The sequence below is a fragment of the Camelus ferus genome, chromosome 34 (genome assembly GCF_009834535.1).
Source record: "Camelus ferus isolate YT-003-E chromosome 34, BCGSAC_Cfer_1.0, whole genome shotgun sequence".
In the NCBI taxonomy this organism is placed as follows: Eukaryota; Metazoa; Chordata; class Mammalia; order Artiodactyla; family Camelidae; genus Camelus; species Camelus ferus.
This window is the reverse complement of record NC_045729.1, coordinates 20391617-20418973: the sequence shown is the minus strand read 5'-3', so window position 1 is coordinate 20418973 and position 27357 is coordinate 20391617. Positions and strand designations below refer to the sequence as shown.

General features: G+C 60.3%; 1 protein-coding gene across 1 annotated transcript in view; it reads left to right on the top strand.

The window, feature by feature from the left end:
- The first annotated feature begins 9155 nt into the window (after positions 1-9155).
- Positions 9156-27357, top strand: part of CACNA2D4 (calcium voltage-gated channel auxiliary subunit alpha2delta 4) — an 82447-nt gene continuing 64245 nt past the window's right edge. The window contains 6 exon segments of the mRNA XM_032473498.1: positions 9156-15188; positions 18204-18285; positions 19527-19643; positions 23985-24044; positions 24758-24920; positions 25253-25384. Of these exon segments, the coding sequence (XP_032329389.1) occupies positions 15013-15188; positions 18204-18285; positions 19527-19643; positions 23985-24044; positions 24758-24920; positions 25253-25384 (730 nt within the window). The 5' untranslated portion in view covers positions 9156-15012.

The following is a 27357-nucleotide window of genomic DNA, read 5'->3' as shown; positions in this document are numbered from 1 at the left end:
CAAAACAAAGACGGCAGGGAGGCAGAAGGGCGGTGGGGGTGTGAGCGTGTGTGTCGAAGAGGCAGGGGGTGGCAGGAGGCACGCTGGACAAAGCACGGACACGGGGAGGCACCGGCGGACCCTCAGCCCCCACTCCCCACTGCGGCCGAGGGGAGGGGCGGGGGGAGGCGGGCCGCGGAGGCTGGGCAGCCTGGCCCAAGGCAGCGGGAGCTGAGACGTTAGGAAAGGTTGGACACTTAGGAAGCAAAGCCAGCAGGGCTTGGCTGCCGCTCACCTGCAGCCCACGTGGGGGGGCGGGAGGTTTCTGGCGTGGCTGGGCTGCTGACAGGCTCAGGGAGGAGTGCGGCCAGAGTCAACAGTAATCCCCATGGCACTGACAGCAGCAGGAGCACCAGCGGGGGGCCTCGCGTGCCGGACGCCGCTCTCCGCACTCGGGCCGCCCCCCGGCACGTCACTGACACCCAGCGGGGCTGCGCGGCCGGGGAGCCTGAGTGCACGTCCTCCTGACTGTGCCCGTCGGGCAGCCCATTCAGAGGCAAGGTTGTTCTCTGGGGGGGGGGGCCCCACAGCCGTGCTTCCCGAGCCCCGCCCCCACGCGGGGGGTGCTGGCGGCAGCACGGGGCCCAGACGGACGGCCTCGGGGCCTGATCCCGACCTCCCGGGAGCGCGTGGCCCCCCGCCAGGTCTCTCCTGGAGGCTCCCGCGCCGCTGGGCGGAGGGGCCGTGTCTCTGCGTGCTTCCCAGCCCCGCTGTCACTCCTGAGGGAAGCAGCAGTCGCTTCACTCTGGGACCCACAGGTATTCCCCGGGTTTGATAGGCTGGGGCAGCGGGGGGCCGGGGACCGCCCCCGCCCGCCGTGAGTGCCAGGAACCAGGCCGGTGGAGGCGGCTCACTGCGGAGGCCGAGCAGGGCACAGGAGCCCGGGCTCCTGCGGGCGCTTTGCCGCCTCTGGACGTCAGGGTCCCCGGTGGTCAAGCGCGGCGGTCAGACTTGGTGACAGAAGCAATGCCTCGCGGGGGCTTTGCTGCTCCAGACCCAGCATCCTTGAGCCCGGGGCTGCTGGGGCCGCCCCTGCCCAGAGCCGGCCAGGCCCTGACGTGGGATGCAGGCCCTGGGCCCGCTGTGTTGTGACCCTGCCGTGGGAACCGGAGCAGGCACGGCCACAGTGCCTCTGTCAGGCGAAGGGTTTGAACTGAGTGTGGCCTCTTCCAGCCCCGGCAGCCAGCTCCCCTCTCCTCTGGGGCTCTTCCTTTTAGGTTAAGGTGTAAGTCCAGGGACGGTCACTGCCAAAGGTGGCTGTGGTGCTGGGTGTGATGTGGCCACCCCTATCTCTGCCTCCACGCCCCGAGCAGGGTTCTCTGAAGGACCCCGGGGATTTGCCATCCCACGTGGCCTCTGCGTTGGCGCAATCAGGGATGCTGAGCAAGCTGTGTGCCTTTCCCGCCCCTCGGGGAGCCCGTTGTCCCCACGGCCAGCTCACCGTCGCGCGCTCAGGCCAGCCACGTGGCCCCTGCCTGCTTCCCCCAAACGCCTTCGGAGCTGAGCCTGAGACCTCCCTGTGACCTTGGCCGAGGGCACTGGTAGCCAAAGGGGAGGGTGAGGGAGGACCTATGAGGTCAGGATCCACCTTATTGTTTTCACGGCGCAGACAGGCCCAGACTGGAGTCCTGACCAGCCCGGGACGGGGCACCTCGTTCACGGTGGACCAGGACCCCGGCCTCGGCCTCTCCGCACAGCTCCTCTGCCTCCCTCCCCAGCACAGCACAGCTCTCCCCCAAGGGGCTCAGCGCTCCAACCTTCAGAAGTCTGTTTATTTATAAAACTGCTGCTTCTCCCAGCATCGGAAAGCGTTTTACAGGCATTAATTAAGGAAGGTTCACGGCAAGCCTGGGAGGGGAGGGAGAAGGGAGGGGTCTGAGGTCATCAGAGGATCAGCTTCCCTGCTGCTGCCTCTCCTGTCTCTCCCCTTAGCGTCAGTCTGCTCAGGACACGTGCACGTGGGTATACACATGCACACACACGTGCACACGCACTGGCATCACACATCAGTGCCCCTGCCTCCTTCCTGACAGACCTCTGCTAATTCCACCGTGACGGCATCTCCTGCACCTCCCGGGGCCGCGTCCCCTGTGGTCTGACCCCCACCAGGGGTGCCCTACCGTCACCCCACACCCCGGCCAAAGTCCTCTCCTGGGTGTCGCGCGCGCTTCAGCTCAAGTCGCCCCCCCACGGGGGGAGACCATCCTTTGCCTCCTCCTTCAGGGAGGAGGGCGTGGAGGAGGCGGCAGGACCCAAAGGACTGCTGTCCTGGCTTCCTGGGCCAGTGACACAGCGCCGCAGGCTTGGACGGCAGACACTGACTGCCGCTCAGGCTGGAGGCCACAAGGCAGACCAAGACGCCCCGCGGAGTTCGTTACCCCGAGAGCTTGAGGACGGCTCTGTTTCAGGCCCCTCACTTGCCTCGGAGTGCTTTCTGGCCGTCTGCTTGCAGAAGCAGCGCCCCATCACTGCCTTCACCCTCCCACAGCATCCCGCCGTGGGCAGCTGTCTCCACATTTCTCTTCCATAAGGACACCTGTCGTGTCGCATTAGGGCCCGCCCTGCTCCAGTAAGACGCAGATCAGGTCACGTGCACAGGTCCTGGTGTGAGGGCTTCAGTGTGCAAATTTGGGAGGCACAGTCCTCCCAACCACTGTGTTCCTGAAACTCCACAAATCAGGGGTCCCTCCCAGACCAGCAGTTGTCACCAGTGGCCTGAGTGACTCACCAAAGAAACGTTCCTTCTCAGACAGCAGGGTGTGGGCCGCTGACCGGTGGCTGCGGCTTCTCAGCTGGAGAACCGGGTGGCCCCTTCCCTGGCTTGGGCGTGCGCGTGCAGATCGCCAGGCGCGCCTCCCTGGGTGTGGGGAGCCCTAGCCCCACGGCCCAGAGCCGGGGCCTCTGTCTTGTGCTCTTTGTCACCGTCGTGGACTCCCTTCTTGGTGCTGGTCACGAGCTTGGCCACCAGCAGTGGCCGGAGGGAGGCGCAGGGCTGCCGCCGAGTCCACACCCGTCTCCAGCCTGTGCTCGGGGCCCCGACTCTGCCTCCGCTGTCTGGCGCCTCCTTTATTTCCACGGTTCCTCTCGGTCTCTGTCCCTCAGTCTCGGGAGAGCACAGAACTGAATTGCTCGTTCTCCATGGTGTATGCAAACCCCAGTCCACTCCCTTCCCCACCCACGACCCCAGCCCTTCTTCTGGGCCCACGTGTGCCCCGTTGGTGTGTTCTCACGAAGCGTGTGTTGTTTGGTGTGCGTGAATTCATCTTCATTTTCGTGGAGGTGTAACACACACATCGAGCAGGCAGAGTCTGGGTTGGAAAAGTCGGTGGATTTTATAAAACACACACGTGCGTGTCTGGGGGTGTGGGGCGACCCACCCCACATTAAGCTACAGAACATTTCCTGCCCTCCAGAGGGTCTCACGCCCCTTCTCCATCAAAACTCCCAGCCCTGGAATGCCAGAGTTTCCAGGGTTCCGACTCCTGTCTTGGTAAACCCCTTTCTCCAATTTCACATGAGTGGGGGCTCGGTGGCCTCTTCCACCTGGCCTCTGGCACCCTCTCCACACTCACCTTTTATCCGTGGCCTCAGTCTGGAGAGCGTTTGAGCTGCTGGACCCGCAGAGGGGTCTCTGAGGGGGGTCTGGTCCCGCTGCCAGGAACTTGTCTGTACACAGCCCTTGGTGCACGTCTGCTCTTGGCCTTCACCCAAGAGCAGAGGGGTCTTGGGGAAGCAGGCACCCCCGAAGGGCTGCGGGCCGTGCCCCCTGACACCCCCCCCAGGAGCACCAGCAATTCTAACGGGTCCCCTCTGGCGGGATGCGCAGTGTCCAGTGAAACTGCATTTCCCAGGTAACGCCGGGTGTGGAGCCCGGATGCCACACGCGAGGTCCTGGCCGCTCACGGTGGCCTTGGGGACGTGCGTGAGCTCTTTGTGGCCCGGCTTTCAGTGGGGCCACCTGCGCGTCCGCGGGGATCTGTCTCATCCGCTCTGTCCCTGCGGGAGTCGCCCGCTGGGTAGAGGTGCCGCTCATTCTGCTGTGGCCACTTCAACCTTTTAATGGTCTGCTCTGACAGTTACAAATGCCCTTAACTTTACCGATGTCTCCGTTGCTGGTTTTTTCTCACGATCAGGGCTTTCTGTGTTTTAAGGAGCCTCCGCCAAGCCCTCGGCGTGCATTTCCAGTTTACGTCAGCGGCGTCACGTCATCAATCTCCCGTTTTCCTATTGCTGCCGCTTTTACTGTTCACCCTGCGCCATCTGCACGTCGCATCTGCTGCTTCTAATCGCTCGTGACCCTCCGCCAGGTGACCGGTGTCCACACGGCCGCTCATCCTGCCCTCCCTGTGCGGTCACTCCTGGTCACGTGGGATGGGGCTGCTGGGCCGAAGGCGCTCGGTCCAGGGAAGCTTTGTCCTCGAAGCAGGTGGCTGTGCAGAGCGTCGGTCCCCGGGCTGCCCTCTCCCTTCTCTCCGCTGAGCGTCTCGGCCTCTGTGCAGGACAGCCGTGGAGGGGCTCCCAGACCCAGGCCGCCGCAGAGACCTGGGCCGCAGGTCTGGGGCCCAGCCTGGGAACCTGCATTTCCCACAGGCTCCCTGGGGGCTCTGGCCCACAGCCAGGCTGCTTCTACTCAGGAAGCACTGACTGAGCACTCACTGTCTGCCAGGCACTGGGATAGTGGGCAGAGGAGGAGCGGGTGGATGACCAGCAGGAGGGCAGGTGGATGACGGAGGGAGACTAAGGTGGGAAGGAGGACACAGGCGCCCGGGGCTGTGCCTCGTGTTGGGGTCAAAGGAAGGTCTCGCTGGGGGAGAAGCACCTGAGTGAAGACCTGGGGGCTGGGGAGGGTCCACGTGGGAGCCGGGGAGGCGCAGGCGGGCGCAGGCACGCACTCCCCTCCCCCTGCCGACACTCTGCTGCCTCGTCGCGTGGGGGCTTCACCCGGAGCATCACTTGCTGTACCCAGACCGTCCTAAAACCTTGGCGGGGACATTCACTAGCTGCAGGCGGGCCCACGGTCCCCCAAGATCACACCACTGCCATCCTCAGGTCTGGGGACCCTTTCTCCCACCATGTTCTTTGGGGAGCTGGGCCCAGCCCCAGACAGGAGGGGACTGGTGATCTGTTTGACCGGCTCGTGGCTGAAGGTCCTGCAGGCATGAGCACAGGGTGCTGCCTGGCCGCGGTGCTGGGTGATCTCTGCAGTGAGTGCCCCTCACAGCTGGGAGATCCACGGCCTTACCAGGCCTGGTGTAGCGCCTGGAACAATGGCAGCCACCCTGTGACCATGAGGGGAGCTAACTTGAGGTCAACCCAAAATACTGAAGATTCCAGGGAAAAAAAGATGGAGGAGCTCGGATCTTTGGTGATGTCATTCAGCTGCTGCCTTAATCACCCTGGAGCCACCTAGACTTCCTTTGTGGGACTCTGAATGGTCATTATCTAAGTCAGCTGAGTAGAGGTTTTCTGTTACTTTCAGCCCAAAGCACTAGCTGATACCCATTCCACCCCCACACCCCTGGCGTATTTAGGACCCTCTTCCGACAGCTGCCTGAAGATGTGGGCCAGGAAGAATCCACTTCCTGCTCCTGGGCCTGAGGCCCGCGGTGCTGGGACACACACTGTCAGCAGGGCAGAGCCGGGGCGCAGGCTCTTAGTCCCCACGCCACCCTGCGGGCGGAAGTTCCTTGTGTGTCTGCCTCTTGGGCAGCCTGTGGGCTCCCCCCTCCCCGGGGGCAGGGAACCACCATATCCTGGCAGCTCAGAGCCCCTGGCCTGCCCAGAGCTGGTGCCTGGTGGGTGCTCAAGAAAGGTGTGCTGGGCCCTGGGAAGACACGAAGAGGCTGAGGACAGGGGAGAGGAAGGACGGGGAGGGGAGGGGAGGGGAGGGGCGGGCAGGGGTAGCAAGCTGGGGAGAGGGAGGAGGGTTCCGAGACAGCTCACAGGGAAGGTGCCCGGGGTGGGGGAAATCTAGGCTGTGAGCCAGTATGGAGGCCAGTGAGCATCAGAGGCCCCTCGGGCACCGGCCTCCAGCCCTCTGCCTCCTGCCTCCTGCCTCCATTCTCCCACCTCTGCTCACGGGGGATCCAGGACCCGGCTTAGGCTGAGAGGGACGGACCTCTGGCTGTGAGGCTCCACCAGGACCGGCAGCTGCCTTTTGTTCACTCACCTCCACCTCTGTGTCTCGGCTCTGGAGTAGCTGCTGACGCAGGCGGTGGGAGGGGGGCCTGCTCAGGTGCGCCCGGGCCACTGCAGGCTCTTCCCAGCAGCCGCCCTCCCCCTCGCAGGCGGCTGGCCCGCGGACGGCCGGGTGAGGACCATGGCAGGACGAGGAGAGGTGGGATGGCCATGGGAGTGAGTGAGCGAGCAGGCTGGCGCTGCCAGGTGCTGGCAGTGAGAAGGGTGTACCGCCTCCATCCCGCACCCCTGGCCCCCGTGAGGCAGGCACCACGGCCTCATTCTGTCGGGGAGGAACTGAGAGTCCAGGAAATCTCTCGTTTCCCGCCTGACCTCCTGCAGCTTTGTCCCCCGAGGTAGCCAGGAGCCCCTTCCCCAGTCTTCCGAGGGGCCCAGTGCTGTGGGTTGGAACACTAGCCCACCCAGGGCAAGACCTGGGCCGTCCGGCAGGAGGACAGTGGCCAGTGGAGTGAGCATCCAACCATCGGTGAGGCCGGGCACCATCCACCAGTGTGCATGCCTCAGTCCACTTCTCACCAGAGACAAGGCTCAGTCCTGCTGGGGTATCCCCCGCGGGGTGATGCGGAGGGAACTTCCTGAGGTCAGTGGGTCCATTTTGACCTTGTCACTGTGGTGATAAGGTTAAAAAGGCTTCAAGGACGCCCTAGAAGGAGACCTGGCCCTGCCCGGGGACATCGCCCTGGATGTCAGCTGCACGGGGGCCCCGGACAAGCCTTCTGCCTTCCCAGAGTGCTGTCCAGGGGTGCTCTGAGCCACACCTCTGAGCAAGCTGCCACCTGACCCAGGGTCCCCACGGGGCTGGTTCTCTGTCTCCTGATCACTGTCGCCCCTGCTCTCAGGTGCTGGGGCCTGGGGGCACTGCTCTGGCCCAGCTCCCACCTGGCTCCTATTGACATTAACGCGGCTGGTCCTCACCGACAGGGCCGGGTGTTGAGAGCTGCCTCCCCAGGGTGCACTGACCAGTCTAAATCCCAGCTCCTGCCACTGTGCGGACGAGGCAGTGGCAGGTCCCATCTCAGGCCGGGCCAGCTGCTCGCTCGCACCCGGAGCTCCCGGAGGATGCTGTGTGTGCAGGCTGCGGGCTGCCCCGCCTCTTCTGGGGCTGCGGAGGGCAGCTCTGGGTGAAGTGGACAGCGGGTTTCTAGGGGACCCACTCCGACCTGCGGGGCACCAGAGTTCACCCCGCTTTCCCTCCTCGACTGGCCTCCCTGCATAGTCCCAGCCTCTTCCTGCCCTGAGAGAGGCGGGGTCACTGGACCCTCTGGCAATGTGGTCCCAGTGAGGGGCCACCTCTGGAGGACAGTGGGGACTTCCCAGGGGGTCGACTTGGTTTGCACTTATCCACACAGAGAGAGGACCCTGGAAACGCCTGCTGGCCTGGCACGGGGGGGGCGCCAGGCCCCCGCATGTGGGCTCTGACCTCCACCTCCCCGTCCTCTCACCTGCGTCACCTGCGCCCCGCTTGGCAGGCTGTTCGACGTGTTTAGCGCACAGGCCTCCTGTCACAGGCGCTGCAGACGCGCGCTGGCACAGGCCTCGCGGGGGGGGCCCCTGCGCCTCTGGGGTTGGCACCTGCTTCCTCCCACAGAGATGCTAATGTCTTGTATCCAGTGCAACATCGAGTTTTCCCTTCACCCTCCTGTGTGACCCTGTCGTGTGAGAATCGTATGTGTTATTGTATGGAGGTGACAAAATTAAGAGGTCAAAGGCCTGGTCCTGCAGGTGACTAGTGTCAGGGCAGGGGCAGACGGAGACCAGGTCCTCTGACCCCAGCCAGGTGCGGCTCGTTCCAGGGCACCAGACCGCTAAGGCCAGGCACCAACTCCCAGGCTCCCGGGCCCTGGGCCCCGCGCTGGAGGCCTCCTCCTCCCTGCCCTTCTTGGTGCTCCTGTGGTTTCGCCCCTGAAGAGGTGCCTGCCTCCTCCCCGAAGATGTCCTGGGAGGAAGGGTTACCCATCAATCCTTGCGCAGGAAGAGAACTTACATGTAAATAATAATGTAAATAATAATAGGGACTTTTCTGAGTGCCAGGTCCACGCATTCAAATTTTGCATAAGGTGCTGAGAGCTTGTGCAGAATCTTGTCCACTACTCGAGGGCATGAGGCAGACACGCTGCTCACTAGTCCCCAGTCTCCTGCTCCTTCTTGGGAACAACGCCTAGCCCCGAGCAACACGCTGTGACTCGTTAGACCAGGTGGGACTGCCCCGCTCTCATCTCTCCAGCTACCTTGCAGCTCTTGGTGCCTGTGTGGCTCACTTCTGGCCGGTAGGTCAGAGCTTAAGTCTGCCAGCAGAAGGCGCCAGTGAGATTCTGGGGGAAACATTGGCCTTCCTGCTAAAAAAAAGAACAGAAGAGTCTGGCAAGGCCCTTCTCCTTTTGCCTGCCTTGAACTCAGACGTGATGTCTGGAAGGGCAGCAGCTGTTTTGTGCCAATGAGGCAACAGGCACGAGGATGAATGCAGCGTGCTAAGGAGGGAGGGATGGAGAGAGGGAGCACCTGCACCTCGAGAAACACAGCCTGACCACCGACCGCCGGCTCGGGCTCCTGGCTCTGTGCTGACAAGTCCTCACTTGTCAGCTGGGCTTCCTGTCACTTGCACTGAATCCCTTCCTGCCTGACACAGGGTGTTGTCCCTATTGCACAGATAGGAAAAGCGGGGTGCCCTGGATGGCAGGATAAGGAAGCAACGGTGCTAGAGTTCATGTTACGGAAACGACAGGCCAGCCAAGAAACAAGCACCACTCGGAGGGTTGGAACACTCAGGTGTATTACGCCGGCGGGCTCAGAGGGGCTTCTGCTCCGAAGCTCTGAGCACCTCCAAGACGTGCGCATGAGGTTTTATAGGGTTAATTACAAGCTGGGGGTATTCGGCCAATAGGCATGGAACAGCTTTAGCAACATCATTATCACAAAAGTGGAGGCAGGGAGGCAGCAAACCAACATTTCAAGGCCAGATATGTGTCTCTGAAAATCCAGCTGGCTAGCAAAAAACACGAGCAGGGAATCAGCAAACCGACACTTACTAACTTAGATTTACGAGTCAGCCCAGCAGATCTCAGATCAGTGATCCGGCACTTGTTACGCTGAGATTTACGAGTAGGCCCGGCCCGGCTTTTCCTTCTCATTCAGACCCAGAGCCCGAGCTCTTACTGTCTGTAAAGTTTGTTAAACAGATTACTCATATAAATAAGACTGCAAGGAAAACGTTTATCCTACCTGAAAGGGTAATCACAGGCTGAGTACAGAAGGGTCCTTCCTGTTAAATCCAGCGCAGTGGCCCCCGTTCTCAGGGCTGCTTGGTCTGTCCCTGGCCGTGGTCACTGGGATGGCCCCTCACGGGAGGATCTGGGACTCCTCAGGTGCTAGGCCAGCACAGTGGGACAGGGGCTCAGGGCAGCCTGCCAGGATGTCACCCCAGCCGAGCCCGAGGCCTCCAGCCCGTGGAGGAGCTGGGGCCGGTGGGGAGCCTCTGCCTGGAGTCCCACCTGCAGGCACAGGCAGGGCAGGGACCCATGCTGGCCCCTGCCCAGCTCCTCCCGGAGACACCCCCCCCCCGAGCTGCCACTCGAGCCCACTCGCGGGGCCGTGAACGTGAGCTTGAGGGGGATGCAGAGAGGAGACTTGTTAAGTCCTTTACTACCGAGCCCCCAGCACCCCGGGGCCCCTGGGCTGCTGCCACTTCCTGCTCAGGATCCCCCACTGCCCTGTCCTCCCAAACACACATACACTTCCTCTGGCAGCTGCCTTCGAGGTAGTTATAGACCCAGAAGATCCCCAAGGGGCCTCTCTAGGCGGCGCCACCTGCTTGGCCAGCCTCTGATTAGCCGGTTACCTCCACCCCCCGGCTCTGGTGGGCCTGGACTTTCAGGCAGAAGTCGGGCCTGGTGGTGGAGCCTGGACACCAAACAGAAGGCGTGAGCGGTGGGGAGAACACAGCCGCTGCCCAGGGGAAAAGGGGGTGGGGGGCGGCCATGGGCTGGGAGCTTGGGGCGGGCAGTTCTGGAGGTTCTCCTAAGGCAGAGTAGGCAGGTTTTGCTGATGGACTGGACCGAGCTGGCGAGAAAGAGTTGTCACAACGCTGTGAGGATGGGGTGGCCACTGGAATAGCTTTCTTTGACTTCTGCAAAAGCTTCTTTGGAAGAAAGGGTTCAATTGCTGAAGAGCACGTTGTGACATCCCTGATGGGGTCGCCTAACCTTTTGCAGGACCTGCCCCGCGGACCCGCCCTGCGTTGCCTCCTCGGTTCCTTGCTGTGCCCTGGGGCAGGTGGGGGAGGTCGTCAGAAGCCAGCAGGGACAGAGCCCGCCTTCTACCTTGTTGTAGAATTCAGCCTGGAGCCGGGATTCCTTCCACCTGTCAGTCCTTCCAGTTGCTGGAGCAGAGAGCCAGAGGGCCTGTGGGCGGTCTCCCAGCTTTGCAGAGCGAGGGGCGTGTGCATCTTCCCCTGCCCAGGAGGTGGGCTGCTGGGCTGGGAGCAGGGGTTCCTTCTCTCCAGCTCAGTGGCTCTAACGGGGGGGGGGGGGGGGGGGGGGGGGCAGGGGAGCAGCAGCAGGAGCCCGTGGGGGCAGGACAGGGAGCAGGGTGTGGGCTTCTGCAGCGACTCCGGGTGGGTCACCACCAGCTGGTTGCATCCCGGGCCCTGTGCCTGCGGGACAGACGCTCCGTCCAGGCTCTCGGGCCCGGGACTTGGTTCCGCCGTTTCTGGCCCAGAGACTGCAGTGCCTGCGGTTTCCCCAGGGCCCTCCCACGCTTCTGTAAGTAGCCCCTTTATTAAACTTTTCCCAAGTCTGTTCACATGTGCCACGCCTTCCGGCAGACAGACCCTGACATCAATGGGGGAGCCAGCCACACTGGCAGGCGGGAAAGCCGAGCACGGACGGGACAGCAGGCGGGCGGGCCCCCAGGTGGAGTGCTGCGGGCCCGGGAGTGAGGGCAGCTGGTAGGAGGGGGCAGGGAGGCAGACGAGCCCCTCGTGATGGGGTGATGGGGTGATGGGCCCGGGCTGGGCTGGAAACTTTGGCTTTTACTCTCAGCAAGACGGCCAGCCACTGGGGTTTCCGAGCAGAGTGACGTGGTCTGACTTGCATTGTGAAAGGACCCTCAGTTGCTGTGTTAAGATTAGACTGAAGGGGGCAGGTGCAGAATTGGGAGACCAGCTGTTGGAGGCCCTGCAGGAAGTAGGTGGGACGCTCACTCATAACAGGATAAGTGGCAGAAAGTTTCTTTTTGAAAGTATGGATGTAGAGGAAACAGTAACCCTGCGCTGAGGAGCAGCTGAGCTGTACCCTGCTTCCCAGTCGCGGGAGGGAGGCGGTTACTGCTGGAGTCTGGAGGGGTGTGATGGTCAAGTCCATGTATCGGCCTGACAGCCCAGATGTTTGGTCAAACATCATTTCTGTCTCTGGATGAGATTAAGATTTAAATGGTCAGACCTGAGCACAGCAGATTGCGCTCCTCTGTGGGTGGGCCTCGTCCCATCAGTTGAGGGCCTCAGGGGCACAAAGCCTGATGCCTCCTCTGAGTGGGAGGGAACTCCTGCCAGACAGCCTTCCAGCTGGGGCATCACTTTTCCTTCCTTCAGACTTGAACTGAAACACTGGGGCTCTCCTGGGCCTCCAGCCTGCTGGTCTTTGGACTCAAACTACACCCCACCCGCTCTCCCAGGTCCCGACTGAAATAAGAGACTGACCGAGGGAAAGCTGGAACACTCTCCCTCCTGGTCCTTAAGAACAGAGCCGCACGTAAGCTGCCTCCCTCCCGGAGTGAGCGAGGTGCCTTCCTGGCTGACCGCTGGGGGCTGAGCCCTGGGCTCCCCGCGTGATGATCCCCTGCACTTTCGCTCTGGTCCCTCCCTTCACTCACTCCTGCTACGAGACCCTTCTTCTGAAGGAGTCAGCGCTGAAGCCCTCTGCCTCCCCTGCGGCCCCGCACCCCCCCCCACCATCCCTGGGGGCTCACAGGGTGCTGCCAGGGTCAGGGCTGACGCGCTGGGGTTGGCAAGTGGCCACGCGTACTAGTGAGACGCGTTTTCGAGCCGCTGGTGAGGTGTCTGTCCCTGCGCGGCTGGGGCAGTGCCTCGCCCTCACCCGCCACCCTGAGACCAGCGTGTTTCTCTGCGAGGACTTTGAGGGCTTCCCAAGCGGGTCTGAGAGGCTGGGGCGCCCAGGCCGCCACCGTGTCTGTGAAATGAGCAGTGAGACGTGGACAGAGCTTTCTGGCTGCAACCAGGCCCTGCACATCCGAGTTGGCGGCGGCGGCGGTGAGCGGGCCCTCGACCGTGGAGGGGCCGGCCCTGGGGTCGGGGGCTCCCGTGGCGTGGGAGTGGTCTTCCGTGACAGGCAGAATGCGGACGAGTCCAGAGGTCAGAATAAAAGCGAACGTTTATTTAGAACTGAAGAGTCACTCCAACGACAAATTTCAAGAAGTTGATGAATACCCTCAGAATCACAAAACCTAGAAAAATCACACGTTCTTTCTGTTTATTAATTGACCAGCACGCCTCTGTGGTCCTTTTATAAATTTGGTGTGATTCTTAATCCCAAAAAAGATGCAGAATTCATCAGAACCCGGCATCCCCTGGAAGAGCACAGGGGCCCATAGAGGTCTCTGCCACGGGGCAGACCCTTGACCGGCGACAGGGACTCCCCGCTGGACACGCACAGGCGTTCCGTCACTGAACACCTGCTTCTCCAGGCACTTCTGTGTCGGTGGCAGCCTGGCGGGCTGTTTGGCTGGAACCAGCAGGTTCTGTCAGAACCAGAGGCACCAGGACACATGAAGGCGTGGACTGTGGCCTCACGTTGTACCGCCACCAGTCTGGCCCCACAGACACGAGACTTTTGATCAGATTCTGTCCTGTGCAATCACGTCGGGAGGGACGACAGCGTGTGGCTTGTTTATAATTATGGACATTCAACATCGGCTGCTTCCTAGCAGGATTGCTGTCCGGCCCGGCCAGGCGAGAACCACGCCTCCTGCCAGCAGCTTTGTCTGACGTTTGGAAGAATCCTCCCCAGGCTGGTGATAACGATGTTCACCTGCTGAGTTATAGGGAAGCCATTCTGGCTTATGCAAGAGTCAACCCGGATTCGACTCTGGCTAAAGCAGCCCCTCAGACATACACTGTGCGTCTGCTTTAATTATTAAAAAAAAAAAATAAAGGTTGGTACCAGAAGTAAAGAGTGTCTGTGTTAAAAACAGAGATTAAATGCCTGCCTTCCCAGGACGCAGCGCCGGTCCTCCTTTGACGAGAACCCCGTCCCAGGTGCCGAGGCCACGCTGACTCACGGTGTGTGTGCTGAGCTGTTCTTCTTTGTTTTTCCCTTTCAACCTGAAGAAATGTCTCCCTGGCTTGTTTAGTGTTCTTTATTCTGACAAGATATACAATGGCAGGGCAACGTGCGGAGCGGGCTTCCGGGCTGGTCCTCAACTTGGCTTAAATGCAACTCTTTCCTATTCTGATTATGCATTGTTTTTCTGCATTTATCGAGGCGATCATGCGATTTTTGTCCTGCCTTTCATGGATGTGGTGGATCTCGTCAGTTGATTTGCATACGTTGAACCATCCTTCCATCCTGGGATGAGTCGTGGTGTCTGGTCTTTTCTATGTGTTTCTGGATTCTGTTTGCCAATATTTTGCTGAGGATGATTATTGATTGTTCATGGGTTATTTTGTTGTTCTGCCCTCTCTTCCTGCACACTGCCAGCGGGGGCGCTGTGGGACGGCCATGCTGCTCCTGGGGGTCCTGGTGCAGGGCCCGCGTCGCTGCGGAGTCAGCGTTCCCAGGAGGTGTCCTGCACCGGGCTCGGAAGGGACTGTGGGCTGCACAGGCCAAACTCAGTGTCTGCCCACTCGACTTCCTCCTAGCTGGACCCCCGAATGCCCACAGCACCTCCGACGTCGCCTGGCTAGGGGGAAGCTAGAGGAGAAGCTGAAATGGAGAGAGGCCAGGGCCTCAACCAGCACTGGTGGAACTGCCTTCCTTTCATGCGTATTAGGGACACATTCTGTGCAGGGGTGGGGGGGGTTCCTGGAGCCTCACCAACTTCCCAGAAAATGGGTTTCCAGCCTAGAACCGGAGCAGGTGAGATGTGGGGACGTGGGGGCCACAGGTGTAGGCGTTACCTCTGACCTGGCCAAAGGCAGCAGCCTGGACACAGGAGCCAGGGCAGAGCCCTCCCGCCCCACCCATCCCCTAGCCTCCCCATGCAATCTGGGATGACGACCTCGGTCCCCAGGATCGCTCTTGAGGTTTAAGGGAGGGTACGTGCCCGCTCATGGTAAGCAGGGCACTGGGCCTGCATCCGGGGCCGGGGTCACTTTGCTGTCCTCCACTTGGGCCTGGAAGGGTGCTCTCCAGGGGCAGGTCTGCCCCTTTAAAGCAGGGGGGTGTGCTGTGACCCTAGCGGAGCGAGCCAGCCCTGCCTTCTGAAATCAGGGTAATCCCACTGAGGTCGCCTGCCCCTCCTCCTGCCGTCAGGCGGGGATTAGAGAAGAGGCCAGTGGATTAACCGGCTCATTTTGTCACAACTTCCCCATCAGCCCCTCTCCTGGAAGCCTGCTGCTCAGGTGGGGCGACCTCTCTGCAGGGCTGAGAGCAAAGCCCCGCCCCACCAGGTGTTGCTGCCAGGACCCACTGGAAGCCGAGGACCCCAGGCTTGCCAGGACCCGGGAGGCAGAAGGCCTGGGGACGTGCCAAGGGTCTGGGTGGACGGAGCTCCTGGACTGAGGCTGCGCCTTCCTCCCCGCGGCCCGACCCCAGCTGGGGCAGCATGCCCGAACCCCCCAGCGTCCACCTGGACCCCAGCCCCCAGCCCCCCAGCAGGACGTCCTCCCGCCAGTGGCCAGTGGCCTGGGCCTCCCTGCAGAAGACAGCGGTCCTCCTGTTCCTCCTGTGCAGCGCGTCCCTGCCCCCGACGCGGGGCCAGGCCCAGATTCCTCTGGAAACGTAAGCTTCAAGGGCAGCCCTGCCCACGAGCCCCTCTCCTCCCCCGCCCCAGTCTTCTGCCTCCCCTGCCCCCAGCCTGCCCTGGGGCTTTCCTGCCCGCTCACCCTTACTTGCCGTGAGACCTTTTCTTCACCAGCCTCTTCTCTTCCCCAAATCTCTGCCCTTTCGGAGCCCCACCCGCCCCTCCCAGACACCTGATGGCCTCAGAACCAATCATGGGCCACACTCCCGGGACAGGGTGGGCATGGGCCCCAGCACCCGCGGGGTGAGTAGGCGGCTGGAGTGGGAACTGTGCTGGCTCCAAGGGACCACTGCGGCTCCCCCAAGAATTTGGTAGGAAGTTCCTGTCTGAGATTCTGAAAGGGTAGAACGGTTCTAAACCGACCAACGGCTCCTGCACCCAGGAGCAGATGGAGCTGCGCTGGGGGGTGTCTCCGCTCCCCTTCCAGGCCCCAGCCCTACTTCCTGCCTGCTATCAGTCATTCACACTTCAGTATAAATTTAAATGACTGTGTGCCTCTCTGGTGGTTCCACTAAGGAAATCTGCGGTCTGTGTCAGGGCAGAGCACCCTGGGCCAGAGGGGCTCCCTGCTCAGCACGCCTGAGCCAGGCAGGGGAGTCAGGCCTCTGTCACCTTGCGCCTTAACAGGAGGGGGACCCTGAGCCCCCCAGACGCCAGGGGTCTGTGAGGAGCTGTGCCGAGCACGAGGTTTGAGTGGCTTCTCTCCATCAAGTGGTCCCACCCCTGCTTTTTACATGCCTGGCGCTGCTGGGGCTGCGCTGGTGACCGCGCAGCCACACAGTGAGGTGGGAAACCAGCCCAGAGAGGTCAGGTGGCCGCCCCAGTACATGGCAGCACTGGACTGAACTCGAGTTGGCCTGGCCAGTGCCTCCCCTCCACACCGACTGCCAGCGTGAAAACTGTCATGGAGGGAGGTGTTGAGAGTCACCTTCACCCGAGCACACGCCAACTAATAGTAGGAGGCGAGCTCCCAGAGCGTGAAGATGGCCGGAGGCCAGGTCTGCGCAGAGGGGACCAGCTGCACAGGGGCCCCGAGCGTCGGCCCCGGTGGAGGCCCACGTGCCCACGGCCTTGGAGCCAGGCCCCCGCCGGGCCCCTGACCAGCCCTCCTGCTGAATCCTTCCCAGTCCTCCTCCCAGACCTGCATCTCCCCACGCCTTCCCCTCCCTCTCAGCGCTCGGCCTCCACCGCCTACCCAGCATCTCCTGCCCTCCAGATCTGTTCCCGTCGAGTCCCCAGAGAGCTCCTGGCCCAACCTGGCACACATCCCTGGCTGTGTGCCTCCCCGGCACTCCTGTTCTGGGCATCAGCCTCTCCCTACTCTGAATTGCAATTCTCTCCCCGGTCTGCTTTGCGTGGCGCCTACGTTAACCCTGTCTTCCCCAGATGCCCCGTTCCCTCTGTCTGCCCCGGGATGGCTGGTGTCCCTGGGGTTTGCCGTCCATTCACAGACCTCGTGCAAAACACCCTCCCTGTGGGCCCACCTGCCCTCAGAATTTCAGCTCCCACCCACGTAGCGGTGCCTCTCCCTGCTAGACCCACACGCCATTGCCACGGACAGCTCTTCCCGAACATCACGGGAGATTTTAGATTCACGTGTGTGTCTCTCAAGACGCAATGTGACTGGTGCCTTCTAGTGCTGGGCAGTTTGCAACCTGCCCAATGGCACCTGGCAGCCCTGTGGCGGGGACCTCACCTTACGTCTCCCAAGCTGCACACATCAAATTCCACCCTCCCCAACCTGTTCCTCTGGTCGTCTTGATATTCTTAATTTTATTCAGTAACACCACCATCAGCCCAACCACCCAAGCTCGAGACCCAGAAGTCATTTTGTCACCGAGCCCAAGCTCACACTGCTCACCGCATGACAGGCCAGTAAATCGGGAGATGAGGTGTTGGGGCAAGGACTAGCAACTTTATTGGGAAAGCCAGCAGTTCGAGAAGATGGTGGACTAGTGACCCAGAGAACCATCTTCCCAGAGTCAGAACTCAGGCTCCTTTTATACTAAAAAAGGGGAGGGGTGTGGTTGGTTGGTGCAAACGTCTTGGTGTTGGAACCCTGTGTTCTTGCAGCTGTGCGTGTAGGTCAGGCCATGGCGTTCCCATAAACCTCCAGCAAGACAAGTGTCATTCTCTGTTCTGCAACTTCTTGATCTCTATGTGAATGGAGAAGTGTTACACTCATCAAGGCCAGAGCCTGGAGAATGGGCCCTCCTGTCTATTTCGGGCCATAAGCAGCATTCTTAACTTGTAGCAAAAGAAATAGATACAAAGGTTAAAGTACAAGAAACACCCAGTGCAGTGGGACTGGTTCTTCCCTGTTACAGTCTGACTCCTCTGTGCTCTTCGGGACTCCACCCAGCATTCTCTTCCAGACCTCTGCACCGAAATCCAGGGCTCCAGTCTGCTCAGTCCTGGCACACAGTAGGGCTTCCGTAATCACTGGGTGAGGGGTGAGCGGATGCTGGGGTCAAGCTCCTTTTGCTCCATCTGGAGAGGTTCAGACAGGGGCCTGCGCACCCCCAAGAGGGCGGGGTCTCACACTTCTGGGGACGGGTCTCTCTGCACAGCTGCCCACCTGCCCACCTGCCCTCCCTGGCCTCGCAGACGCGGCTCAGAGCCGTCCCCTCTGCCCCCTTGCCTCGCGCTCCTGCAGGGAGTCCTCGGCCCACGGTGACCCTGCACAGGGCCACGGGGGGACTGGTCGTCAAGCTGCTGCAGCTGTGCCCGCCCTCTGGGTCCCACCCTGCCTGGGAGGGACGGTAGCTGCTTGTGTGTTTCCTGGGTGTACGTCAGTGTGTGTGAGATTGTGTGTGTGCACGTGTGCACGGCGTCCGTGTATATGTGTGTGTCTGTGTTGTATGTCTGCGTGTGTGTGTGTGTGTGTGTGTGTGTGCGCATCAGTGGGTGCACTCTGCGGGGAGACACTTGCTTCCTACATGCATGTGTGTGTGCATGTGTGCACACGTGTACTCCCACCATCTGTCCGGCAGAGTGAAGCTGTGGGCAGACGCCTTCGGTGCGGACCTGTATGACACTGTCACCAAATACTCGGGCTCTCTTCTGCTGCAGAAGGTCAGCGCCTCTGGGGCGGTAGGGCCGTCGGCCAGGGGCTCTGTTGGGCGGCGTGTGCCTGCTGTGGGGGCTCTCGGGGATTGCCCAGTCCAGTCCCCGTTTCAGACAGGGAACTGAGGCCCAGCACAGAGCACGTCGGTGGGGGCGGCACGGTCCTGGGGCGACCGAGAGCAGCCTCAGCTCAGGTGCTGGGAAGCCGACGCCAAGATGCAATTAGAGGGCAAGAGACTGTGGGGGGTGGGGGGAGAATAAAGCGGAGCGGGGCGGGGGGGCAGACCCCACACAGGCCTGATACTGGAAGCGGGAGCCCCCAGGCGCTGGAGAACCACCGAGGCCCCGCCTCGCCCCTGGGCCGGAAGCTGGGCTCTGCCCCCTTATTAATGAACTGCTCTGTGCACAGACTGACAATCCCCTGTCCTCCCTCCAGTTACAGCCACCTCCCGGCCCCCTGACATTACGGCTCCCAGGCCAGCACTGAGGATGGCTCTGCTGTCCCCTCACTGCCCTCCGGGTCCAGAGCCCTTTTCCCCGTCTGATTCCCTGCACGGCTGCTGGCGCCGTGTTCTAACTGCACCTGGAAGAGAGCCTCAGGCTTTTCTAGCCATGCTGGTCCCCTCCCCAGGCTGGGTGCCCGCTGTCTTGGCCCCGGGGCCGTGGTGGCCATGCCAGCCCCGCCTGCCCCCCCCACACCTGCTCCAACTTTCTTCTTTGCGCCCTCCGATCCAGGAGGGGGCTGGGGCCACAATTATGTGGCTTTGGCGGGTAAAAGCCGTACGCACGGCGCATCTTACAGTTTTGGGAACCGGGTCACTCACGGCCAGATGGCACTCAGGGCTCGTGGTGAGAGAGCGCCTCTGTGGCCCCAGAGGGCACCTGCCCCAGCCCCCCAGCCGAGGTGGGAAAGTGTCCACACCTGCCCCTCTGAGAATGTGAGGGGCACAGATGCCACAGGAGTCAGGGAGAGACAAGCTCAAGCTTCACGGCCCCTGAGAGCGGCCCCGGGGGCGGGGTGGGGGGCAGCACATGGAGCCCCAGGCCCTGGGCGTTGGCAGTGTGACCTCGGTGGAATTCACGACATCTCTGGCCTCAGCGCCCGCCCTCTGAAGGCTGTGAACCAGAGGACATCTGATGAGCTGACGAGCGGCATCTCCTGTTGTCTGGGGGGTCGTGTGGGGAGGGAGGGAGGCACCCGCATAGGGCCCGAGTCCCAGGACGACAGGTGCGTCATGTCCCCTGAACAGAAATACAAGGACGTGGAGCCCAGTCTGAAGATCAAGGAGGTGGATGGCTTGGAGCTGGTGAGGAAGTTCTCGGAGGACATGGAGACCATGCTCCGCAGGAAGGTGGAGGCCGTCAAGGTGCTCAGGCTGTGCGCTGGGGTCCTCGCCCCGGAGGCCTGGGCATGCTCCCTGAACCCTCCCCCCACACCACGCTCCCCTGCCCGGTCATCCCTGAGCCACAGACCCTGTAAAGAAGAGGTGCCGGGGCAGGGGGAGAGAGGGGAGGGCTGGAGCGTGCGCCCTGCCTTGGGGAGCAACGTCGGGGGCTGTAGGTGTGACCCACAGTGTTAAGGACTCTGCATCATGACCTCAGGTTCAGGGATGGGGCAGAGCGGGTGGAAGAGGACTCTGGAGTCACCGCTGAGTGGGTGGCGGGCGGATGGGTGGCAGGCAGGCAGCAGGGTGAGAGCAGGCCTCCTTCCCCCCTCCTCCCCCCTCCCTCCTCCCCCCTCCCTCCTCCTCCACCCCTCCCCCTCCTCCTCAACACCCCCTCCCCTCCTGCCACATGGACTGGTCCTTCAAGGCACCCAGGTGCTGCAGTGATGGTGGCCCAGCCCAGGGGATTTCGTCACTGCACATCCCCCTGGCGTGGCCTGGGAGGGACGGGATTCCCTGGCATGAGGTGCCCGCCCTGACACCTGGGGGGCCTGGCTGGTGTAAGCCAGCAGGTACAGTGTGGCTGGAGAGGCAGGTCCCTGTCTCCACCCAGACAGGAATCCGGCCACCCCAGACCAGCGCTGTCCTTTTGGGGGGCCAGGAGAACCAGAAGAGAGGAGGTGGGGTAGGGATGGGGGAGGTGCAGGGGAGGCCGGGGCAGCACTGAGGGCCAGTGAGCCTGCCTGTCTCTCCCAATAAAACTCGGCGTCTGGGAGGAACCCAGTGTCATGGGTGCTGGGGCTTTCTTTTCCACCAGTTACAATTTGCAGCCTTTGTTCTCCAGGCTTAGGGCAGGGGCTCTTAGCATCAGGAACCAGTGAGGAGATACCTGAGGGTTGCCCACAGCAGGGGGATGCTGACCCACACAGAGCTCTGCCCAGCGGGGATGCCTGCCCCCTTCCATCTGCCGCTCTGGGCAGAGCGCAGACACTGGGGCACCGGGACGCACCCCTTCAGGGCTGGCCCTCCTGGGGCCAGAGCACAAGCAGTCTTGGGACACCTCCAGAGGCCAGGGCTCTGGGCCCCGGGGGGCCGTGTCCTTCCTGTGGGCTCAACGCGGAAAACCAACCAAGTGGGCCTTTGTTCTGCAGTCCCTCCCCCAGCATGAACCCCAGCTCCCTGCTGGGGCCCACGGCCCATAGCCCCGGGCCTGTCTGTGGGGGGCCCGTGGGGAAATTTCTCACAAAGCGGTGCCAAACTAATCTTTGCCAAGTGGAACTTCTCCATCATATCCTCAGAGTTGGGGGTGGGGTAGGGAGGCCAGTTCACAGGTGATAAACAGAGCCCCGGAGGGTGGAGTGGTTCCCCCGACAAAGCTGAGAGGGGAGCTTGGTCTCCTTTGTCCCGCCACCCCCAGGTTTACTGAGGTATAACTGACAATCAAAAGTTGCGTGTATTTAAGGGGTAAAACCTGATCATCCGACATTCGTGTACATTGTGCAATACGCACCCAGCCCAGCCAGTCTCTGCGTCCATCACCTCACAGTGACTATTTCCCCTCCTTCCACCGCCCCCCAGGCTTGCTTTCTTTTTGTGCCAGAGGAGTGGGGAGCACACCCCTTAGCAAAGGTCGAGGACGCCGTGCAACACTGTCACCTCGGTCGCAGGCTGTGCGTCAGTTCTCCACAATTTCTTCATCTGCGTAACTGAAGCTGTTCCCCAGACCAGTCTCTCCCCGCTTCCCACCCCGCCCCCGCCCCCGCGACCTCCATCCTCCTGTGAGTTGCTGTGGTCTGACTGGATTCCACGTGTGAGTGACGTTCTGCAACATTTGTCTTCCTGCATCAGGCTGGTTTCACCTGCATAATGTTTTCCAGTTTCATCTGGGTTGTTGCAAAGAAGCAATTCCTTTTTTAAGGCTGAATAATATTCCATCATACATTTTGCACATTTTCTTTATTCAGTCAACTGTCCGCGAACACTTAAGCCGTTTCCACACCTCAGCTGTTGTGAGTAACGCGTCGAGGAACATGGGGTGCGGGTGTCTCTTTGAGATCCTGTTTAACGTCCTTTGGATGTACACCCCAGAGTGGCATTGCTGGGCTCATATGGCAGTTCTGGTCTTAATTTTTGAGGAGCCCCCAGACTGTTTTCCATAGTGGCTGCACCAATTCACGTTCCCACCAATGGTGCCCGGGGGCTCCCTGTTCTCCACACCCTCGCCAGCGCTTGTCATCTCTTCTCTTGCCCGTTCTGACAGGTGAGAGGTGGGCCTCACTGTGGTTCTGACTTGCATGTGCCTGACGATCTGTGAAGCTGAGCACCTGTCCCTCTACCTGTTGGTCATTTGTATGGCTTCGCAGAAATGTCTGTTCGCAACCCTTGACCACTTTAAAATTGGATTATTTGGTTTCTGCTATTGAGCTGTAGGAGTTTCCTGTACCTTTTAGATATTACTCTCTTGCCAGGTGCATGGTCCGCAGGCATGCTCTCCCGTTCTGTGGCCTGTCTTGTCGCTCTGTTGCTCCCTCGCTGTGCAGATGCTTTTTAGTTGGATGCAGACCCACTGCTGTTTTTGCTGTTGGGGCCTGTGTGTTTTGTTCCCCAAACGAGAAACCAGTGTCGAGAAGACTTGCCCCTGTGTTTTCTTCTCGTGATTTCACGGATTTGGGTCCCACACTGAAGGCGTTAGTCCACTTTAAGCTGATTTTCATGTGATGGGAGATGAGGGTCTCTTCTCATTCGTCGGCAGGTGGAGACCCGGTTTCCCCAACACCGCTTATTGAAGAGGCATTTTCTCACCATCGTGTATACTTAGTACCCTCAGAGTCAGTTGGCCGTAGATGCAGGGGTTCATTTCTGGGCTCCGTATTCTGTTCCGTTCGTCTAAGTGTCTGTTTTTGTGCCAGGACCAACCGTTTTGATGACTGCAGCGTAGTGACAGAGTGTGATGCCTCCAGCTCTGTTCTTCTTGCCCGAGATGCTTTGACTATTCAGGGTCTTCTGAGGTTCCATGTAAATGTTAGGACTGTTTTTTCTATTTCTGCAAAGAATGACCTCGGGGCTTGGGTAGGGACTGCACTGAATGTGGAGGCCACTCTGGGTAGATGGACATTTCAACGATATCCTTCCAGCCCGTGAGCGTGAGGCGCCTTTCCACCATCCGTGTTTCATTAACTTTCTTTCTTCCCTTACGCTCTGGCCTTTTTTTTTTTTTTTTTAATTTGTGGTAAATACACAGAAAAGTTACCATTTTAAAGCGTTTTAAAGTGTTCAGGTCAGTGATATTAAGTATATTCACGGCGTTGTGCGGCTGCCATCCCTGTCTGGTTCTGCACTTTTCATCGCCCCAAACGGAAACCCCGTGAAACTCGAACCCACTGAGAGCCCCACACCCCAGCTCCTGGGGACCACTAGGCCGCTTTCTTTCTGCCAACGGACTCTCCTGTTCTGGAGAGTTCATGTAAAGAGAATCGTCCAGTTTGACCTTTTGTATCTGGAGTCTCACTTCACATCACGTTCTCAGGGTTCGTCTGTGTTTTCACAGCTGTCAGCGCTTCATTTCTTTTAATTTCTGAATAATATTCCATTGTGTGGATAGCCCACATTTTATCTGTTTATCTGTTGTTGGACATTTGGGTTGTTTCCACCTCTGACTACTGACTATATGCAGCTCGAATATCGCTACAGATACACATACACACATTTTAATAGACTATTTTTAAAGCAGTTTTAGGCTTACAGCTAAACTGTGAGGAGAGCAGGGAGAGTTCCCATTACCCCCGATCCCACGAACACAGCCTCCCTCACCATCGACCCCCCGCCAGGCGGTACCTTTGTACAAATGATGAACCGCATCTTAGCCACCAGCGTGCACAGCTGACCCTGGGTTCACTCCCGGTGATGCACAGCCTGGGGTGGACAAAGGTACAGAGACACCTGTCTGCCGCTCTAGATGGTACAGTGGAGTTTCACTGCCCTGAAATATCCCGTTTTCCACCTGTCCGCCCCTCCCTCCCCACAGACCCTGGGCACCCACTGAGCTTTCTGCCGTTGTCCCCAAGTTGTGCCTTTCCCAGGACGTCGTGTAGTTGGAATCACACAGTGTGTAGCCTTTTCAGACCGGCTTCCTGCCCCCAGTAAACGCATTTACCTTTTGAAAAGCTCCTGTGACTCCCGCTGCTGTGAACATGCAGGCGTGGGTTCTGGTCTGAGGGTCTGTTCCCAGTTCCCGCGGGGGCAGCCCTAGGAGTGGACCTGGCTGTGGGGGGCCCCTGGCGTTGCTCCCCCGGTCACGCTCCCCTTCACGTTCCCATCCCTCAGAATCTGGTGGAGGCTGCAGAGGAGGCGGACCTGAACCACGAATTCAACGAGTCTCTGGTGGTGAGTCCTCCGGCCTCCACAGCTCTGGGAGGGCATCATAGCCACTGTCCCAGCCGCCCGAGGGCCAGGGCCGCCCCAGTGCAGGTTGTGGGAGGAGCGGGGCAGGAGGCCCTGTGCTCTTTTAACCCTCGCAGGTCTGTATGAACCTACAATGGTCTGATTGTGAAACACTCTTGAGTCTTTGAGAAGGGATTTGGGGGCCGGCCGGAAGCCAGGCTGCAGGCTGCCTCTGCAGGAGGGAAGCCTTGCCTGCAGGGACCCATGTTCTGGGGGTCCACCTGCAGGAGGGGGTGGTGCTGGTGAGGCGCCCCTCCCGGAATCTGGCCGCCTCAACACACGCCAGACTCGGGAGACGGAAGCAGACAATTTGGTGTAATCTAGACAATTTACACCAAAACCCGGGAGACTCCACCGTGGCCCCAGTTATCGGAAGTGCGTTTGCTCCGAATCAGATGCTTGGGGGAGCCCTCCAGTGGTGCGGCCGCGCTCAGCCTGTCTGACGCCCCGCATCTGCTCCTCTGCCCGCCCCCTAACCCCGCAGTTTGACCGCAACTCCGCCCCCTCCCGTCCCCCCCCCCCCCCGCAGTTTGACTGCAACTCCGCCCCCTCCCGTCCCCCCCCCGCAGTTTGACTGCAACTCCGCCCCCTCCCGTCCCCCCCCCCCCCCGCAGTTTGACTGCAACTCCGCCCCCTCCCCGTCCTCCCCCCCGCAGTTTAACTACTACAATTCCGTTCTCATCAACGAGAAGGACGCGAGCGGCGCGTACGTGGAGCTGGGCGCCGAGTTCGTCCTCGAGTCCAACGCGCACTTCAGCAACCTGATGGTGAACACGTCGCTCAGCAGCGTGCAGCTGCCCACCAACGTGTACAACAAAGGTGCCGCCGGACCGCCGGACCGGGGCGAGGGGCAGGAGTGGTGGGAGACGTCCGGTCCGGTCCGGTCCGGTCCAGTCCGCACGAGCTGGTTTGGGAGGAAACTCGGCCGGGGCGGAGGGGCCAGCAGAGGAGGGGAGGCTGTGCGGGCCTCCCTGCAGGCCGTGCACGCAGTGTGTGTGCATGCACATGTCCGCGTGCGCGTGTGTGCACATGTGCCTGTGCGCGTGGGTGCGCGTGTCCGCGTGCGTGTGGTCAGCAGCTGAGGACTGGCTCACGTAGGCGGAGCCTGATTCCGTTTCCCCCACGCTTCCTTCTACGCGCTCTCGCTCTAGACCCCGAGATCTTGAACGGGATCTACATGTCTGAAGCCTTGAACCCCGTTTTCGTGGAGAACTTCCAGAGAGACCCGACGCTGACCTGGCAGTATTTTGGCAGCGCAACCGGATTCTTCCGGATCTATCCAGGTGAGGACGCTGGGAGCGTCCCCACGGTGCTCTGGGCCCCTTCTCTGGGGATAAGGCCACGGCGCCACTGCAGCCGGACCCTGGCGCGCAGACCCAGAGAGCGGGGGGCCCTCCCGTCCACAAGCGCCTCTGCCCCCACTTCCACCCCGTTCACAGCTGGCCAGTTAGCACTTTCAGTGAATAGCTGATGAGCGGACAAAGAAACCATCAGACGCCCGGGAACCAGCCGGGAAGCGCCCTGCCTCGAGCTCTTGTCCTGTGAGACGTGGAGGATGGACGGGGGGTAAAACAATTCTGGAGCTTGAGAAGGCCGCATCCTTGCTGGAGAAATGCGGCAAACTCACCCACGTGTTCAACAGCAGGGGAGGCGATGTCGCAGGTCAGCGGCCAACCTAAGAGCCTGGGGAAGGCCCCTGGTCTCCAGTAAACAGAAGACAAAAGCGCCTCCCGCAGTTCCCAAGGGTTCTGCCTGGTTTCACTTCTACAATAATTCAGCCATGTCTCACTGCCAGCTGGCTTCATGTTCCAGCACCCTGGCCGGGAAGTCTTAGCCGTCCTGCCCTCTGAGACAGCAGCCAGGCGGGTCCTGGAGGTGCCACACCTCCCTCTGTACGGCACAGAGCCCCGCCAGGGCGCACTGGCAGCACCTCCTGCCTCGCTGTCCAAGCCCACAACCAGCCTCGGTGAAGGAGTCCACCCTCCTCCGAGCAGCAGCCCTTCTAGTGCCTGAGGGCGACTCCCGCACCCCCCCCCCCGCGTCTTCCCCTGGGGGGGTTCCTGCCACCTCAGGGCTTCCAGGACCCTCAGCTTGTGTGCGGACACGCAGCCTGCCCGTTTGCGGATTGGGCCGTTGGCCATTGCGTGGTGCGAGCTCTCTGCGTGTTGTGGGTACCCCCCCCAACTTCCGAGGGACACTGTTGGCTGTGTCCTTTGATACACAGCTGTTACTGCTTGTGTTTTTTGGTGTCATCGTAGTGTTTTCATTATTGTTTGCTTCTAAGTACTTTTAAATTCCCCTGTGATTTCTTTGATCTTTCGAGTTTTTTAAAAGTGTGTTTTCTTAATTTGCAAGTACAATAGGGATCTTGTACTCACCTTTTAATTACGAGTTTCCAGTTCAGTTGCTTTGCAGCCGGAGAACATGGTGCATGTGGCATGGATTACATGACACTGGCTGGGATTTAGTTTAATAGCCTCGTGAGTCGGCAAGTTTGTAAACATTCCACGTGTGCTTCCGTAGGATGTGTGTGCTTTAACTGTGGGAAGAAAAATTCTGCTCGTGTCATCAGGTCAAGTTTGTCAGTTGTATGGTTTAGATTCTCTGCAGATTTCTGCAGATTTTCTGCCTGCTTGGCCCTTGGTAGCTCTCGTGACGTTTTATACTCTGTCTGTTCGGTCTGATGTTCGTAGTGACACCAGTGTGCTCTTGTTGGGGTTTGCCTGACGTATTTTTCCCGTCCTGTCCCTTCCGGTCTTCTGTGTGGTTTTGCTCCGGCCATAGCTCTTTTGGGGGGGGGGGGTAATTAGGTTTACGTATTTATTTATTTTTTGGAGGAGGTGCTGGGGGTTGAACCCAGGACCTCGTGCACTCCAGGCGTGCGCTCCACGGCGTGAGCTGTGCCCTCCCCCACTGTCCTAGCCGTATGCGTTGAACACAGTGTGTAGTTTTTAATCTTTTATCTGAACTGACCGTGTCTCTTCCCACCCTTGGCACGCCAGGTGCGTTTCCATGCGCTTTTTTCACGCATTTGAATGTGCCTTTGCCTTATTGTTAAAATTTCTACTTGTCCCTGTATCTTTATGTCCTTTTTCCTTTTTTTTATTTTGTCTTTTTTAGTGATTAACCTTTTCCGATAAGTCTCCCCCTCCGCCCTTGCTTCTCTTCTCGTCTGTCGGTTTGGAACGTATTCCCCTGTGTCTGTCCCTTAGTCACTAGCCCTGCTGTTCTGTCAGGCGTGTTTAACAGGCGATGT